The following is a 19,037-nucleotide window of genomic DNA, read 5'->3' as shown; positions in this document are numbered from 1 at the left end:
ATACTATGGCTTTTTATCACTTTTTGACATACTATACTATGGCTTTTTATCATTTTTTGACATACTATACTATGGCTTCATTATTACTTTTTGACATACAATACTATGGATTTTTATCATTTTTTGACATACTATACTATGGCTTTTTATTAATTTTTGACATACTATACAAGGACTTTTTGTCCCTTTTTAACATACTATACTATGGCTTTTTATCACTTTTTGACATACTATACTATGACTTTTTATCATTTTTTGACATACTATACTATGGCTTTTTATCAGTTTTTGACACACTATACTATGACCTTTTATCACTTTTTGACATATTATACTGTGACTTTTTATCACTTTTTGACATACTATACCATGATTTTTCATCACTTTTTGACACACTATACCGTGACTTTTATCACTTTTTGACATATTATACTGTGACTTTTTATCACTTTTTGACATACTATACTATGACCTTTTATCACTTTTTTACACACTATACTATGGCTTTTCATCCCTTTTTTACATACTTTACTATGACTTTTTATCACTTTTTGACATACTATACTATGACTTTTTATCACTTCTTGACATGCTACACTATGGCTTCATTATTACTTTTTTTTTTACATATTATACTATGGCTTTTTAGTACTTTTTGACACACGATACTATGACTTTTTACAATTTTTTGACATACTATACTATGGCTTTTTAATCACTCTTTTACATACTATAATATGACTTTTCATCACTTTTTGACACAATATACTTTGGTTTTTCATCACTTTTTTACATACTATACTATGGCTTTTTAATCACTTTTTTCAGAGGTAGAATGGTTGTTCTATAACCACAAGCTTTGCGGATCAATCCCAAGCTCGTTTGGCCACATGTTAAAGTTTCCCTGACCTTGGCTACACTTTGTCTTTTGGACATGCTATAGAATGAATTTCTGTATTACTTCTTTTGACATACTATACTATGGCTTTTTTATCACTTTTTTCAACATACTATACTATGGCTTTTTGATAACTGCTTTTGACTATGAATTTATTCAACATACTAAACAATTTCTTTTTTATCATTTCTGTCAAAATAGTATAATATGACTTCTTTAACGTACTATACTATGACTTTTCTATAACTTTTTTCAACATATGATACTATGACTTTTGTTGACATACTCTACTATGACTTTTATGATTTTTTTTGACATATGATACTAGGACTTTTGTTGACATATATACACTATAGACAATATACTATGACTTTTTAACCCTTTTTTCAATGAGTTTTTCATCATTTCTTTCTACATGCCATAAAATGATTTTTTTATCATTTTTTGACATTCCTCTACTAAGACTTTTCAACATGCTATACTATGAGGTTTCTTCTTTTTATAACCTTAAAATAATCCACCTTTGTTTGACACATAATTGTTTTTATACAACTTTTCAATTCAAATTTTTACTAATTACAACCTTTCCCCCTTTTCTTCGACTATTGTCACTACTTCACCTTCTTTTATGACAATTATGCCAGCAATCCAGTTTAGCTTTAGTAATTTATTATTTTAGCATTCACAAGCATTTTCTGCGGGAAGTGCATTCCCTGGTTCACCTACAATGTCATAGATTTTTACATACTAAAATCATTTTATTCACAATTACTTTATTACGATTCTAAATGCAACAACATTGTGACCTGACTTCCATGTGTGCGGTTTGCCTTGCATGTCTATAAAATATGTGATCGACTGCTTGTTGTTCCTCTCTTCCAGATATGGTTGGAACAGGCTGTGAGCATGATGGTGTGATCTACCGTAATGGGCAGAGCTTCAAGCCCAACTGCAAATACGAGTGTGTTTGTGTGAACGGTGCCATCGGCTGTGTGGCGCTGTGCACAGAGTCCCAGCCTCCGCGGGTTTGGTGCCAAACCCCACTGCGGGTCAAAGTCCGGGGACAATGCTGTGAGCAATGGATCTGTGATGAACCCAAAAGAGGGCGCAAGACGGCGCCGCGACATGCAGTAGAGAGTAGGACGCCTTATATATTTTATACATATATATATATATATATATATATATATATATATATATATATATATATATATATATATACTAGAGATACTACCAGAGGGTTCATGTTTGCTCTTGCTTGGTGAAGTTAGGCTTTATCTTGCAAACTTTTTCTTTTTTACAAGTCCCAATATGCTGAAATGAAAATTCTGAAAACATCAATGCAAACTAAATCAAAAGGAATGCTTTGATTTAGTAATGAAGTGTTTGAAGAAAACCCCAAAACTAGTGAGAGGGAATAAACTAGGGAATGATTGTCATTGCTTTATAACAATGATGATGTAAACCAATTCTTAAGTTCAGGAGGCTTTTTAGAGAAAGTAATCTGGAGTATATCATTGTAGATGCAGTTCACTGAATAACTTCATATGTACAGTTTCATGTATTGTACATATAAGAGGCCAAGGAACGCAAAGTACAATTTATATTGTTTTTTCAATATCAGATGGATAAGCTTGGATTTGATAGCAGCAGCTGTGTTTGGAATTGGCAATAAACACATGTGGGAGTCCAAGCGGATCATGAGGTTTGGGTGTGTGTGCAGGGACAGACCACTCCTTTCCTGTGGAAGCCCTCACACTGTTTTTGGGTCATGTCCAGTTTCCAGTCCTGTATTTCAGCAGTGCTGTGGAGGGATCAATGTGAACGAAGATCTCTTTGTGTTGCATAAAGATACAAATCAGATCCAGATTACAAGGCAAACATAATTTAAAGATGTAGATCAAAAAAAGAAGGGGAGACAGTGTACCTATGCTTCTCTTGGTAATAGCTTCTCTTTCAGGGCTTTTGACTCTTCTCCGCTGCCAAGTTAAATCATTATGGTGAAATCTTAATCATTAATCATTTTATGCTTTAGTTTTTTATTTTGGTTATTATTATAATTATTATTATTATTATTATTATTATTAATATTATTATTTTTAGTTATATCAGTCTGTATAACAAATAAACTGTGTAAATATTTGTAGCAATTTGTCGAAATGATCTATTGACCTCACTTCTCTGATCTAGCTCCGCCAGCTGAGACCAGGAGCTGGCACAAGAACTGCATTACCCAGACTACCTCGTGGAGCCCCTGCTCTAAGACGTGTGGCCGCGGCCTGTCTCTGAGGATCTCTAATGCCAACGAGCAGTGTGAGCTGGTCAGAGAATCTCGCCTTTGCAACCTGCGGCCCTGTGAGGTCGACATCACCAAACACATCAAGGTGGTGATTCTGTTTAGTATCTTAAGCGGTTAAACAAATTAAATGATGAAAACTGCATGTTGGTTCCCTGACCTTACACCTTTCTACTCCCTTCTTTCATCAGCCAGGAAAGAAATGTCTGAACATATACAGGGATGAATTGCCCTCAAACCTCACCATCTCTGGCTGCACCAGCAGGAAGCAGTACAGACCCAAATACTGCGGCGTCTGCACAGATGAGCGCTGCTGCATCCCCTACAAGTCCAAAACCATTGACGTAGAGTTTGAGTGTCCCAATGGGACGGGATTCACGTGGAAGATGCTGTGGGTCCAGGCTTGCTTCTGTAACCTCAGCTGCAAAAACCCCAACGACATCTTCGCCGACTTGGAGAGTTACTATGGTCACCCAGAAATCATGAACTAACAGGTGGCAATCATGCTTTCTGCCTATGGGAGGATCCTGATTTTCTCCTGGCTTCTTTTTCTCTTATGCAATGGTTTGTGTTGTGTGTAATTATGTAAAAGGGATTTTCTTATGTTTTTTTTTCCCATTGGAAAAATCTGTAAATATGAATTATATATGTGTCTCCAGATTGGATTCATAAAGCATGATGTGCTTTTGAAGAATATTTGAAGAACTGCTTTGCAAATGCCAGTGTGTGAAAGTTGAAGGCTTAATTTATTTATGTAGCTTTTTGCATATGTAATAACATATGTAGTGTTTGTGAGATGCTTTCGACATTGTCTTAAACTCACAAGTCAACTTAGATAAAGCTTTACTGTAGACTTTTTTCCTTTCTATTTCATGAATACTTTATAATAAATGTTTAAAAAAAAAAAAGGCAGAAATTGACTGAGAGGTCAAAGACAAAGCCTTATTTTAGGACCACATGTCTTAATATGCAATAATGACAGTATCGGGAAAGATCAGTTACAAGATGTTTTTATTGTAATTTTTTTAATAAATACAAATTGTTATGTCATTTTAATCCTTTGTCTACAGCATTAGACAGTTGTGCATCTTTAAAAAGCTGTGTATGTCTTCTACAAAGCAAAATGTTGCGGTAGTGCAAGTAAAATACAGGAGTAGAAGGTGTCAGGTAAGTTCTATGGCTATCCTCATGTTAACATGTGGACCCATCACTTCACTCACCAAAAAAAAAAATCCACAACCACAGGAGCATCACGTCTAAAAAACAACAAAAAAAACAAGAAATATTCCATGGCACATCTTTGTTCCATTGTGCTTGATTGCATAGAAATCATCATAATATTAATAAAGCAGTCAATGTAAAAACTTAAGAATTTTCTGTTTTAGTGTTTTGATTCACGACAAAGCATACAGCCTTGTTGGAATGTACTTAAAATCACTGTTTGATTCCTGAAAGATGTAAGTTCACCGGAGAACAGATGTGTAATTGTTAAAAAGAGGTTTTGAAAGAAGAAAAAAAAAAACTCAAGGATAATAGATATTGGCATGGTGAAACAATATTATTTGCTGTATGTACATGATATACTGGAAGTCTTTCCCTCAATGTTACATAGCAATTTGTGAGGAAAACTGCCATTTTCATTTATCCAAGTACCTTCTCTTTCCATCTCTCTCTCTCTCAACATCTACAAATCTGCTCTAATGCACAAGCAACAACACTTCAGACATGGAAGATAAAGAATAAATGATCACACAATTACAGTTAGAACAGACAAAACTGTCATTTACAGTCAGTTATATTTAAGAGAGCTGTATCAATATGGTAAAAATGGATAAAACCGGGATAAGGTAATGCAGAGATGGAAATACTTTTTTTTTAAATTTTTCTTTTTTACACATTACGTATGAGAGATACATGAACAAGCTGGTGTTCTTGTAGCCACAGCTTTCTCCAACATTCGCAGCTTCGGTGTTCTCAAATGCTGTGTTGCCCCTAACTTAACATTCACCTGACCAAGAAGCTCAGGAGCATTTTCTGTTCAGATATGTTTGAGTCCTTCAGAGTGACTACAGACATACACTGACACTGACCTCCTACTCAAAAGACATCTTATTTTCAAATTAGGGCATCTCAGCTGCATCAAATAGTCTGCATGTGAGTGTCCATTGTGCATTTTTACAATTCCAGGAATGCTATGTTAATGTCCCTCTCCACATTTGTGTGTATGTGTGTAGTTATGTGTGTGTCAGTTAGAGGCAGCACAGCAAAACCCGAAGGGACCTTGAGAGGTTTGGGTGCCTGGAGAGTGAAGGTTCACTTAGCAGGACACTTGAGTGGACTTTGGCACGGCTTGGTCTACGTTGCTGTTGGCCGTGCCCTCCGTGTGGGAGCGTCCGCGGCTGCCCTCGTTTGTGTGAGAGCGGGAGCGGTTTCCCTCGCTGGTGTGAGAGCGGGAGCGGTTGCCATCAAAGGAGGTGACGCTTGAGCTGGAGGCAGTCCGGGAGCGGACCAGGCGAGTCATGCCAGCAGAGGGCACTGAGGGGAGGGGAGGAGAAGAGAAGGAGTTAGTGAAGGCACGGTTTTTGCCTGATTTTTTTTATATGATCATATAAGTATGATCATTTAAGTAAATTTGTACAGTTTTGCAAAAACAATTCTTCAGTGGTACAGCTTTTAAAATTTGACTAGTTCTTAAACACTGCACACTTTGTAGTATAATAAACATCTGGAGTTGACCTTTGGCTTTGGAGTTCTTGTTACACTGTGAGTACATGGGTCATTTATTAACCAACACCAACAAAGGGGTTAAGAGGAGAATGTGGCTGAACTCGGCAAACACTCATGGCACAAAAAAAAGTTCAATGTTTAAAGTGCTCACATCATCATAATTTTCCGGTTTATAATTTTGTGCAGAGGTTATATATCAGAATAGGTTTATTGGGTTTAATAAAAAAAAATTTAAAAAAATGTGTTTTTGTCTTTTCACCCTGTGTCTTGAGCTCTCCGTTTTAACTACAGAGTGTGGTATCACACTTCTATCTTTTTTGGGAGTTGCACATGCACAGTAGCTAGGTAAAGATTACTACCCACTCAGAAGCAGAGTGTAAGGGCATGCCACACTAGAAGCTAAGCGGGCATTGGAACGTCTTCTAAAGTGACGCACGTTCGTCACGGAAGTAAAAGTTGGACTACAATAGAGCGGTTTGGCTGTTGGAGATGGTAAGTCCCTTTGGGGTGGACTTTGGTCTTTTACACGTTGTAAACCTATAACGTGGACGAAAAGATATATAACACAGTATAGAAAAGGGGGAAAAGCCAGAGAGCATAATATGAGTACTTCAAAAAGAAAAAAAAGAAAAGAAAATTGCAACATTCCTGGGAAGCGCATGTCACCAAGGAAAAAAAATATTGCATGCCTTGAATACTTACTGTATCCCATGCCCTGAATGAAGTACTTGAAAGCTTCTGTCAGTTTGGCAGGCTGCAGAGAGAAAAAAATAGGGAGATAATTAGTCCTTTTATCATCATCATCATCATCATCATACTTGTTTACATAACATTGACAGACTCACTCTCTCATCCAGCAGCTTATGGCTCAGGGTCTAAGATATGACAGCTGTCATGAGCAGGTGCTACGCAGGGTGGAGGATTACAACCTGACAACTGTGGTTCATGTCTGCCACTTCCTAATGCTCTTACGTGCAACCTTCTTATGCCATCCATCCACCTTACCCTGTGTTCTGATTATCCAGCCTTGCTCTACAACATTTACAGTGTTTTAGCAAAGCTTTTCTGTTTCTGTCACACAAACATACACACCTGGTCCACCTGGGGCATGCCTCCGCAGTCAGCCATCTGGAGAGGGGAGGGGAAAACACGAAAGAGGCCATTAGCATTTAGCATGTTGGTGCTTGAACATTCACACAGCAGAAGACACACACCATTACACTCAACATGTCCCATTTGAAAATGCATGACACCTTGTCCCTGCTACCTCCAATCATTGTTCCTCTAGACCCTAAACAGTTAACCCCAATAAATGGCACCCATTTTAGCTTAAACAGCCATTTGGTTTTAGTCGTGGATCATAAAAGGTTGCCATGGGCCAATACAAGTAGGTCAGTTGCAGCAGATTGCGTTCTCAGAGGCGATACGCATACGCACATTGCCTCATTCAGCTTTACCCATGGTTAATATGTCACCAGATAAATGCTGAGCCACTGGAATCTTATCAGCCTATGTGTTTCCAACAAGGCTATTATAATCTGAATGAGGACAAGGGACAGGAGGTGGAGGAGGCCCTTGTACCTTAAGCAGGGTCGCCTTGGTTGGATCCAGCTTGGTGTTGCACTCAACCTGTGGGTACAATTAACACATCTATTCAGTAAAGTATCTCATATTATTAGTGGTCACATATTGCATGTTGAATATGTAAATTGCAATGGCTAAAATAAGGTACAATAAAAGTTACATTTTGTTGAACTACAAATTGAAAAAAGGCTTTAATGTATCACTTATAATTACTGGATATGGCTCATAAAAGATGAACAATTCAGTAGTGGTGTTTAGGGGATTTGGGGCGCCTCTCTGAGCTAAAAGCAGTAACAGTCACAATCCTCTCAACTTTAACAGATTGAAACTACTCTGTCACTTGATAGCTGTTCCCAACTTTGTTGTTGCCTAAGTCATGTTAAACTGTTGTCCTTAAGTATTTAATCATGCACATCGGTTAGGCTTAAACAGGTGAGTGGAGTGAATGGAAAACACATCCAGCACAAGTCAGCTGGATTAGCATTAGAGCCTTTTTTTTAAATGGCTGTGTGAACAACTGAGATTGCGTTTTAACTCACCACAGCCTCCACAGCAGGAGAGCTGTCGCCAACCACAAGCAGACAATGGCACCTGTATAAGGGAGACACATACAATTACATATTTAATATAATATTGTGATTTAAAATAAAATGTGCAGAGGGTCATGTTGCTGATTGTTGCTTAATGACAACCTACTTGAGGGTCCTGACGTTGCTTCCGGGGATCGGCCTCTCAATTTCCAGATCCCTCCGACTGTAGAGAGAGACATTATTATAAATAAAAAAATAAAAACTTTTTGTATTTCTAGCCATCTGACTTTGATGTTTTTTCTTTACCTTTCGTAGGACTTGACAAATAGATGCAGGTTAAACGGGTTCATGTCATTCATGATGTGGTGACGGTATGTTCCAATTAGGTCCTGGTTGGTGTTGATCTCCTCCTGGGGGTGACCAAACAACATTTATTTGACTCACTGAGACCAAAAAAAGGCCTAGAAAGTTTTAGTTAACAACTCAAAGAGAATTTGAATCAGTACCTTTCCAAAGAGGTGGGTGATGATCATGTCAGGCATGGCATTGGTCCAGCCGCTGATCTGAAATTAGACACAAAAACCGCATTTAGCTTTTAATGCTGCGTTTGTTAGCTGTGCCAGTCCAAAATTCTCAATTACCAGTTAGCCTCTGGTGGGGTATCAGACACTAATTTTAAATGTTCATTATGCATGTATGATTACCTTGTGTGCAGCCCAGTCCATCCATCCCTCAGCACATGGGTTGATATTGATGAGCAACAGCCCCTCCACCATGTTCGGGTAGTCCAGCTAAAGACAAACAGAAAAAAAAACAACGAAAAAAGTGATTTATTACTGCAACATACAATGCTGTATTGAGGTAAATATGTGCAAAAACCTTTATCCCCAAGTGAATTTATAATTCAATTTTTGTTTAATTCTAATGCGTAATATATTCTGTGTTACAAAGAGGCTTTCCTGCTCATATACATTTGAAATGAAATATTTATATACATATAGTGCAATGATGCACACTTGATTAAGTTACAGAGAAGGCAGCATCAAAGAGTTAAAAGTTCTATCTCTGTCCGCCTTGTCAAAAGAGTGAGACGTCCTACTGAGCTGATCTGGAACATTCCAATCTGGAAGCTTTTATGGCTCAGCAGGCTCAAGTAATAAGCAACATTATATTGCCAAAAACAGCAAAAAGAAGAAACACATTAGCTAGCTCTGTTAATCCTTAAATGATTAAAACTTATAATTATTAAGCCTGATTGAGAGGGGGAGGGGGAAACTTACAGCAAATCTGGTCAGAATGTAGGCCCCTGCTCCAATGCCCATTCCAACAACACTCTTCAGCCTGTGCTCAAACATATATGGAAACTGTTAGAACAACAGGTTAGAAACACTCTTAAATGTGAGCGTGAACAGTTGGTGTGAAAACTGCAGCTCAACTTACCCAAAGTGCTTTAACACCAGTGGGAGGGTCTCAGAGAGTTGGTCCATAGAAGGGTACTCATATCTGAAAGACAAAAAGCATATTTATCTTAATCTTATCACTGATCTCTATTGCTTCGTATTTCTGTTATCAGCTTGTATTAACCATTTATGTTTCATTGTCTTTTTTTATATCATGTTCATCTTAGGGAGGGCTAACGTGAGGCAAAGTCCCCCCCTCATTAAAGCCGAGATTAGCTTGAACGAGATAAACGCCTATCCCTGCAACGCACTTCAAATTAGGTCGTCTTAGCACATGCACAGGATCTACCTGCCGAGTCAAAGGTCACCAACTGCTTGACATACATTAAGGGCTTGTTTGTGTTTTTGTGATTGTGCGTGTGTGTGCATGGCTCACCCAGTGGAAAAGGTATTAGCTCCCTCATGCTGCCCGAGGGCGTCAACGTGACAAACAGCAAAGTGCTGCATGATCTCTGACATGTCCTCATGGTTGAAGAGAGTGTCCCAGCAAGTTTTGTCTAGAGAGCAGCCCAAAGAAAAGGGAGGTGGATGAGTGGCTGATAAGTAGAAATTATCTCAAGTAACCGGTGAATACATTTGTTTTTGGGCCTCATCGTCTAACAATATTTGACACCCTCACAAAAAAAAAAAAAAACGGTCAGTAAGCATGGAAACGCTTAGATACTGTAATGTAGTAGACTTAACAATATCAAGTTTGATGGAGAACCTAATCTCGTCCCACGTGGTACGTTTAAGTCAGAACACCCCAAGGCTTTAGACACAACAACATATGTTTCACCTAGATTGAACTGAAGAGGGAGCAAGGCTTACGGTTTAGTCCGATGTCATGGAAGGTGAGGATGACCGGTCTGTCACCCTTGGGAACCCCCTTCATTGTACAGCGAATTCTTCCATGAGGAGTCTCCACATCATGTTCCTATAGACGCAAAAAAAATGACCAAACTTTGAATAAAATGTGTGTATAACAAAAAATGTGTGGACAACAAAAACAATTGATCAAAAATTACAAGTAAACCCCAAGGAATTCCGTTTTAAGCTAAAAAGATGAGAAACATGTTGCACTTCTGAGTTACTGCAGGGAGACAACCAAATTATTGTTGGATAATGTTTGAAAGCAAAAAAATAAGTTAAAAAACAAGTAAAGGACTGAAAATTTACATCAACGTGAATCCAACATACTTATGATGCCCTACACGTTTTAGTAGCTTCAGTTTACAATGTAACTCAATTTTATACAATATATGGTAATTAATGCCATCAATTATTTATGCTTTCTTTCCATTTTTAAAACTACTTTCCAAGCAAACTACAAAACGGCCTTTTTTCTCTTTTTTTTACTATTTTAAAGATTGTCCACTCATTAAAATCGAGCTCATTACTTAAGCCACAAAAGTATATAAAGAGTATAAAACAATTCTTTATGAGCACTTCAGTGCTGACACCAGTTCTACAACTGCAGCAGGAAGCATAATTTAACACTTCACCGGAAACTACTCAGTAAGCAAGCATTTCAATAAAGCCTTTAGTCTACTCACACTGACTTCAATCTCAGCAACAATCATTTCCACATCAGAATCCACCAGAACCATGTTTGCAGGAGAGGAGTTCAACGCTGCCCGCTACTGAAATATTGTCACAGTGGCTCCCTGAGCTTTAGATTCAGATGTTGGTAATCCTCTGAAGTTGTTTAGCTCTGCTCTGGGAGCTGCATTTTATAACCCTGCTGCTTACCAGTTGGGCTAAGCCCCCTGCCTCCCATGGTGCCTTGCAGGCTGGTCAAAACAAGCTATCTCTAGATGGAGATATCCCTAAATTGGATCAACCAATGTCAATTAGAGGGGCATTGGCTGTGTTGACATGGTGAGTACATATGGGTGTGTGATCAGTAGGAAAACATGCTAAATTATGGTGGGAAAAGAAGACACCAGTTATTGTGGAAATAGTTCGGGGAAATAGTTCCAAAAATAATGGCTAAACTGAGGAATCTTACTAAGGAAGCTAAAATAATAAAAATGTATCACAGCGGCCAAGGCTAGAACGATACGGACAGATTTAGACTCGATAAAGTCAGAAACCTCTTCTAAAACTACTTTATAACAGTCAGTGACTGACTGATTTGATAGGCTTATATAACCAGAAGCAATTCAGCCAGAATATTTCAACATAAAAGCTCGAACTCTAAATGCCAGTAATTCTCATGTGTGTGTGTGTATTTGAAGAATTATATTCCAAAATGAGATATACACTCTTGAGTGCAACATCCTGTCTAAAAGATGTTGTGAAAACAAACCGGTGAATATGTCAAAACATTTGTTGTTTTGAAAACAGTGTTATATGAGACAAATGCTTGTATACACCCTTACATTTCTATATTTTTACCAAAATAACATTTTTGAAATCAAACTGTTTGTGTGCAGATTGAATCTGCCCAAAGGTGACCTGACTTGAAGGTCTAGCAGTGACCTATTGGGTAGTTTTCAAACCAGTTTTGACCGCATGAGATCTGCCTTGGAGAAACAGCCACAGAGGCGTATATCCTATTTACTGGTTGTAAAGTACACATAAACATCTAAGGAGTCACTGTGCCTCACTTCACACACCCTCCACCTCTGCTGGGCAAACTCAAGCGGCCTTCACTGCGGAGACAATCCTCAACACAACAACATGTGTGCATGTTAAGTACATATGCATTTATTATGAAAGTCAGGAATAAACCCGCAATATTGTCACCCTCAACTAATGCTACGCCACTTGTGTTTGGAAAATTAGCTGCCAAAGAGATATCAAACAATTGCGCTGGAAACTTCCATCTTACCCGTCAGTGTAACAGCTTTAAGTGCAAATTGTCTCTTACTTCTTGAACTGCCTGACCAGAAAACCCTTAACCACAGACACTTTGACCCCCCAAGACTGGAGCCACCATGGTTGAGTTAAAGCAATGAAGTTTTGATAATAGTGGCTTGAGGCGCAGAGGCAGAGTGGTTGCCCCATAGCCACGGATGGCTATGGATGGCGGTTCCAGCCACATGTCAAAGAGCAAGACACAGAACTCCAAGTAGCTGTCCTAATACTTAAGATAGGTTCAAATACAGTAATATAATTTCCCTACGTTGTACTGTATGGGTATGAGACAATTAAAGATTAACTTTATACTGACACTGTACCTGGAAGTTAAGCAACGCTTCTATAAAAAAAAATGTAAAAAAATAAAATAAAACACCCTATACTCCGCACCACCCATATACCATTCAAAGTGTGTGTAAATGTGCTAGAGAGGAAAGTAAAAGGGTTGATGCTCAGTAGCCTATCTGTCCAAAGTGTGTTTCATCACTCTCAGTAGCCGACTGAATTAGTACAGGCACAATTAGATTTCGGTCTTAATAAAATCACAGCGGATGAAAGGTCACTGCATTGATCGATGGGCCACTGCAGCAGCATGTTGAGTCGTAGCAGAGTATTTCTTTTTATCCACCACTAGATGGTATCAAACAAACTAAAATAATAACTTCTAGAATAACACAGTAATTACAATCATCTGTCAACACAAGCTTCCAATAATAAGACTGGGTTTACAACTGGTAGGTATGATTAATGCTGGATCCTTTGTGTCTGCAAACATATCTATTATGTCTGGGTATATTCTATTCTGGGGATTGTGGGATAAGACAGGCAAAAATAAGCCTGGGCTTCAGCCTATTCCTCTTTCAGTTTAATATAGTTGCAAACTGTGGTAAATAATAGTTTATTTCATGTACAAACAGAAATAAAATTCATCTATTATCATCATCATCATCCTCATCATCGTCGTCATACCTTGACCACAAGCTGCTGCACAGCCTCTCTCAGGCCCTGCGGGGAAAGAACAGAGTAATGAAAATACAAAACTAATGCAATTACGTTACAACATGCTATAATCTAATATCCTGAGGGCGCCATCCTGTCACTGAATGTATTTTCACATCCATATGATCTCTGTCATATGAGTAACAGGGTATCATTTCAAATGCACAACTTTGGAGTTGTCGACAAGGATAGCAAACTACTTTCAGACCTACCACTCATTTAAATTAACCCCAATCTGGTTTAAAACAAAATAATAAATAAAAATGTTTAGCCTATGGCTATGACCTTGATTAAAAAACTTTTTTTCATGTATTTTGACAAGGATATTATGGTTTAAGTCTCAACTATGAACTGTTAATTGTGCAATTATTGTGTGTTTCCGTCTACGATACTACAAAAAAACCTTTTTTAAAACCATTTTAATGCAAATCTAGATGAAGATTAACTATTACTGAGTGCTCTGAGTTCTTACTTGTGTATTCTCCTTTAAAAAAAACAAAATGGCTCAAATTTGTCAGAAAATATTTGGAAATTATAGAAGGTATAATGTTAGTAATTTATAATTATGATTGTGTATTTCATTGTGAACTGCACCTGTGACATTAATTTAAATGTGCTCAAACTCTCACATGCAGCAATCTGATTAGATGTACTAATGAACCACACAAGCAACTTCATTGTCAGGTTTAAATCATGCAAAGCTGAGCAATCTAGTAATCAAGTGGTTTTCTAAGAATTCTTTACAAACACTGTTTGTCTTGGCTCGGTTCACAATACATACCGGCAGTTCCCTGTCAACCAGCAGGGGTTTGGACTCAACAACCTGGATCTCATCCATTTCAAAGAGCTGTAGAGCCTGGGAGTGGGAGAGATCAAAATGATTTTTTGAGTACACTTCAGGTTATATTGGATAGTGTAAAAAAATAAAAAATAAAAATAAATTGTCATAAATATGTGGCTTTCCCAAACTATGGAAAATACTTAGGGTTCTTCTTTTAAATGAACAAAGATTTTACTCAACCAAAACCACAAAGCCACACCTGTGGCAAAGGTTGGAGGCTATAGGCTGACTTACTGACTTGGGTGGGGTAGTTTTATGAGATAGCTCATAAAAAAACTAATATAGACCTGCAGACACTCACGTCCGCACACACCCATACAGGTGTACAGACACGGGAACATGCAGAGCCTGGCGCTGTGAGCTGCCCTGACATGCAGACCAAATAATGGGCCACACCTCACAAGAGAGAATGTCTGACTGACAACATGGCAGACAGGGTACACAGGCAGGCAGACTGATGTGGCTCAGTGACAGGTAAAGGAATGCTCTAGTAGAAAGAGACAAAAAAAAAAAAAAAAGTGTACTTCTCACTTTACTGAAACATACCTAAAACACTGTTGTGGCCTAATTTGTCGTCATATGCTTTTTTGTTTGTTTGTTGTTGTTGTTGTTGTTGTTGTTGTTGTTGTTGTTTTTTAGAGACAGAGGACTTACAGAAGGGAAAACTGAAGCAGTCCCTCTCTAATAATAGCTTCAAGATTGAGAGCATATTTCAAAAAAAGAAATAAGAGGGATAGACCAACAGAAAGTGACTGTTCCGTAAATTTACATATTATAAAAAGAGACTTAGAAGGCCGGGTAGAATTAAAAAAAAAAAAAAATATATATAGGAAGAAAAGGGGAGTGTAAAGAGAAGCCAGGCGCAGACTGTGCTGTGGGTCGAAGCCAGGCGCACATTGTGCTCTTGGTCATGATGCTGTGTTGGAGGAAAGGGGGAAGGCTCCGGCTCTGCATGCAAATCAAATTAGCTGGTTAAGAGGGCTCTTTGTCCACTGGCTCCTGTGAGCCCGGGGCCTGCCCTACTCTGTCCCCCTGCTGAAGGGAGCCTTCACTGACCCACACAGACAGGAAGCAACAGACACCCTGGTTACCATCAAAACATCCCATCCTCTTTTCGTCCTTTTGCTGGCTTTCTAGCACTGTGCATTCTGCCACTTTTCTGTTTTTTGGTTTGCGTTTTGTTTGCAGTTGCTATGTTTGCACTTTCCATACTCATTCCATCTGCGCTCTTAGTCTTTCAGTTAGTTTTTGTATACAGCTAGAGCGGACAACATCGACATACAGGACTATAGTGTGACAGTCGAAGTGAGGTGGTCTTTTTGAGGAATTGATCACATTTAAAATGTGGAGATGTCTGGAAGAAAACACCCTGGACACACAAACACACACATGCTCCTCTGGCTGAGAAAACAGAGACCGGAGCCAGCCGGATCTCTCAATAGCACAGAGGAAGAGGAGTATCAAACAACCGGTTCATTTTTCTGCTGAGGACTTCAAAAACATGGCCGCCATCACACTGCAGGAGCTTTGTTGAAGAGGACAAGAGATCAGCCCCCGTTGAGATTCCACAGCCATGTGAGAGAAGTCATGTTCATGATGTTGAAAAATGAAACGACTCAGTTTCAGATCAGTTTCAGGGGGGGCGGCGGGGGGAATTATCAACATGGGGGGAATCCTTTAAGCCCATTTCCAAACACTGCTGTGTAGAACCAGACATAGAGTTCAATAACAACAAGAACAGAGTGCAGATTTCCTCTGCACTTGGCCACCATCACCACCTGTTTGCAGGTTGGCAGCACAGGGAGAGCCTGGCTGTGGAGACAACTAGGTCACCTGCTGTTTACATCAGCGGTGTGCCTCCAACAGTTAGCCTTGCTGAGCTAATGTTTCACCTGACCAAGCGGAGGGAGGGCGGTGTTTTAGTTTAAACATCCAAATATGTCAGCAAGTTTAATGCAAACGGGCAGGCATGACATCTTTACAGGTTAATTAGTTACTTTCACATGTCTCACTAGCACTTCCACTGTCTATCTTTTGAGTTGTCATCCGGTTGGTGGACATTCTCAGATTCAGAACTAGTAGCACCTCCTTCTGGAACATCACTTACTAGCAGATAACTTCTGAAACAGGGTAAGGAAATGAAGTATCATTCTTAATAGGTAGGTAAATTACATAGCTTAAAGATCAGCATTCTTATAACTTATTACAATTAGGATACCACATGAGTCTTGATACGTATGTAATGATTTGTCAAACTAATTTGATAGATGTCGGGTCAAACGGTAGGTATGGACAAACATTGCTACATTTAATACAATTTATGAAGAGTTTTACAGTATGTTGGGTTTCAGATTATCAGAAAGTTGGCAATCTCAAAACACAATCTATTAAAAAGGGAAGTGATGCCCATGCAGTGTATCTTTTTCTCACAGGGATTTTTATCTAGTTGCTGCTTCAGCGGGGGCTCTCTTTAAACTGGCTTCACTTCAAAACTGTCTTGGTGTCACTCGCAACAGTTGCACATTGTCTTTAACCAGGTCAAACAGATTCCTACATGCAGATTCGCTAATGTACGGGTTTAGTTTTTTTAATGAGTTTTTTTAGAAAATGTCAGGCTGTGAGGAAGAAACTGGCCGAAGTGAAACTGTGTTATGCAATCACAAGCAGGAAAAAGTGGGAGGACACGGGTTTGGGATGATTCAAAATGCGTAGCATAAAAATCAGCTGCATAGCATAGAATACAAACTATACTTTTGATGAAATACTGGTCGGAACGGTTTCAATATTTCTGAAACAAGATTTGGAAATAAACAATTTGTTTATTATAATAAAGCCTTTACATAACTATACGCTCTCCCCATCCAATTCATAATCCAATACTTTTTCAAGCTCTGACAATAAAGATAACTATTGTGGTCAGGTTTTATTTGTGAATTCATGAAAAGCAGGCTTTTTGGAAAATCCAATGTTTACACTTGAGAGAGAGATGATGCGGCTTGAGCTCTGGGAGGAAAACAACACCACTTATGTGGGCCTATAACACATTAGTGCTTGTTTTGCCACAGTAAATCCAGAGATATGACACACTGCTTTAAGCCAGAACATCCAAGTAACAAAACAACATGAGCTCAAACTCTCTGTGGACACAGAGAGAGGAACATACGTACTGATTAGATCTGGGCAGCAAGTCTCAATATTAGGGAGCCAGAATCAAGGCCAGGTCATCCTTCCTCCTTTGACTCCATATAGTTTTAAATCCATGCCCGCTGCTTCCATCTGCAGAAACAATGATTGCTTCCCTAATCTTTGGGAACTCGCTTAATCTGTCAAATCCCTGGTCCTGAAATATCAGCGCAGAAGGCCTGCTGGACTAAGCTGTCACAGACCTACATTTTTAGATCGTAAAAAGATATCAAAACGTGAGTGTCTCCACTGCTACAGTAAGTTGCTAGGTGGGGGTCAGAGTCTGGTGGTTTGAGGGGATCACAACATCAGCGGTTCAAGCAGCGGATGCCTCTTATTGTGGGATGTATCTTCCTGTATCGACACAGCTCAGCAGACATTCTGAGATCAGGTTCATATCCTTTTAAACAGAATTGAAGACTGGATTTGGCTCAACATTGGAATTAGCTGGAAAATTATAAATACACAATACAGTGTTGTTTTGGTACCAACTAATGGCAGACTGCAATAATTGCCTTAACTTAATTTGAAAAAACTAAACTTAAATGTTTTACAATTTGACTTACCCAGCTGCAAGCACTACCCTGCTCACACCCTCATGCATATTTTGTTTGTTGTCTTTAAATCATGGCTAGAAAACAACGAGGATTTATCATGCAATTATTGCTCTCATATTTGCAGCCTTTGCCATAACAGCTTCCTGCTTGTGTGTGTGTGCCCGTGCTCTCAGTGTCACTGTGTGAAAAGCATGTTGCTTTATGATGAGTTCCTGTACCTGCTTACATGCTATACAGTCTATGGCTACACACACGTGTGACCTACTATTAAAGAAAAAAAATTACTAAAACAAATTCCCTCCCAAAAAGTACATGCACATGAAATAGCTCGTGTTTTGCATGATCATATATGCACAAAAATCTAAACACATTTTAAAATATATGCACCATGTTTTCTCTGTGATTTGGCCTTTTAAATTACTTGTGGTCTACTAAAACTAGAAATAGACTAACAACGTGCAGCGCAGTTTCTTATTTAGAAAATAGAAATATTATAAAATAGGCTAATAACAACATCCAACGTTTTTCACTTGGAGCAGAAACCTACCTGTGGATTAAAGTTCTGATTGTCCTGAGATAAACACTTCAGAGATGAAAAAAGTCCACAAAAACTTGGTTTCTCGTTTCAAACAGCACGAATAGTTGCAGTGACAGCAGCGTTGCTTTGTTTATAACGTGCGGTGCAAGGCGGATGTATGAGGGAATTTTTTTATAAAGCCTCGGGGGTTTGCAGCCCGGCCCACTTTTCCCACTGCGCTCTCTATTGGGCAAACGCAGCTGTGGGATTGATAACGCAGCTTGAGTCTTCCAGCGGGTTCATGATGAGCAAGAAGATGACAGCTAGTGACTAAAGGGTGATATACTGGAAAAGAGTCGATTTCCCTCTCCATTATATCGCAATACTCTCACAGTATAATTAATCAGCCTGAGGATTCATAGTGACTTCTGTAACTTTTTTAAATCCCCTACAGGCTTTTTTTTCATGTGGAGTTTAGTAGGCCTAGTTGTTGTTTAACATAACACATAGGTGCTGACAAAACAGTAAGACATGTGAAATGTAACCTAGCTGTGGGCGTTGTCACTAATGTGTCATCATTACACCATCTGATGTGACACAT

The 19,037-nt window shown here is 38.7% G+C and overlaps 2 protein-coding genes across 4 annotated transcripts in view; one reads left to right on the top strand and one right to left on the bottom strand.

Annotated features, from left to right (window-relative positions):
- The window catches only part of ccn4a (cellular communication network factor 4a), a 12,214-nt gene extending 7,682 nt beyond the window's left edge, over positions 1-4,532 (top strand). Inside the window, exons 3-5 of the mRNA XM_034891358.1 lie at positions 1,781-2,035; positions 3,089-3,282; positions 3,386-4,532. Of these exons, the coding sequence (XP_034747249.1) occupies positions 1,781-2,035; positions 3,089-3,282; positions 3,386-3,685 (749 nt within the window). The 3' untranslated portion in view covers positions 3,686-4,532. The remainder of the gene's footprint in view (positions 1-1,780; positions 2,036-3,088; positions 3,283-3,385) is intronic.
- A 427-nt stretch (positions 4,533-4,959) lies between these two features.
- ndrg1a (N-myc downstream regulated 1a) lies at positions 4,960-18,617 on the bottom strand. Of its 3 annotated transcripts, XM_034891354.1 has the most exons (16): positions 18,467-18,617; positions 14,120-14,194; positions 13,309-13,344; positions 10,306-10,411; positions 9,872-9,992; positions 9,476-9,538; positions 9,316-9,376; positions 8,740-8,826; positions 8,542-8,598; positions 8,342-8,445; positions 8,202-8,258; positions 8,045-8,096; positions 7,503-7,550; positions 7,014-7,049; positions 6,624-6,675; positions 4,960-5,729 (listed from the first exon to the last, which is right to left on the bottom strand). In XM_034891354.1, the coding sequence occupies exons 2-16, from the start codon at positions 14,174-14,176 to the stop codon at positions 5,512-5,514; spliced, it is 1,155 nt and encodes a 384-aa protein (XP_034747245.1). In that variant the 5' UTR covers positions 14,177-14,194; positions 18,467-18,617; the 3' UTR covers positions 4,960-5,511. The 3 variants fall into 3 exon arrangements, with proteins under 3 accessions (XP_034747245.1, XP_034747246.1, XP_034747247.1); XM_034891355.1 differs by lacking the exons at positions 13,309-13,344; positions 14,120-14,194; positions 18,467-18,617 and adding an exon at positions 11,031-11,301; XM_034891356.1 differs by lacking the exons at positions 13,309-13,344; positions 14,120-14,194; positions 18,467-18,617 and adding an exon at positions 11,037-11,237.
- Between the last annotated feature and the right edge of the window lie 420 nt (positions 18,618-19,037).

Source organism: Etheostoma cragini, chromosome 14 (genome assembly GCF_013103735.1).
Source record: "Etheostoma cragini isolate CJK2018 chromosome 14, CSU_Ecrag_1.0, whole genome shotgun sequence".
In the NCBI taxonomy this organism is placed as follows: Eukaryota; Metazoa; Chordata; class Actinopteri; order Perciformes; family Percidae; genus Etheostoma; species Etheostoma cragini.
This window is presented reverse-complemented; position numbering and strand designations above follow the sequence as displayed.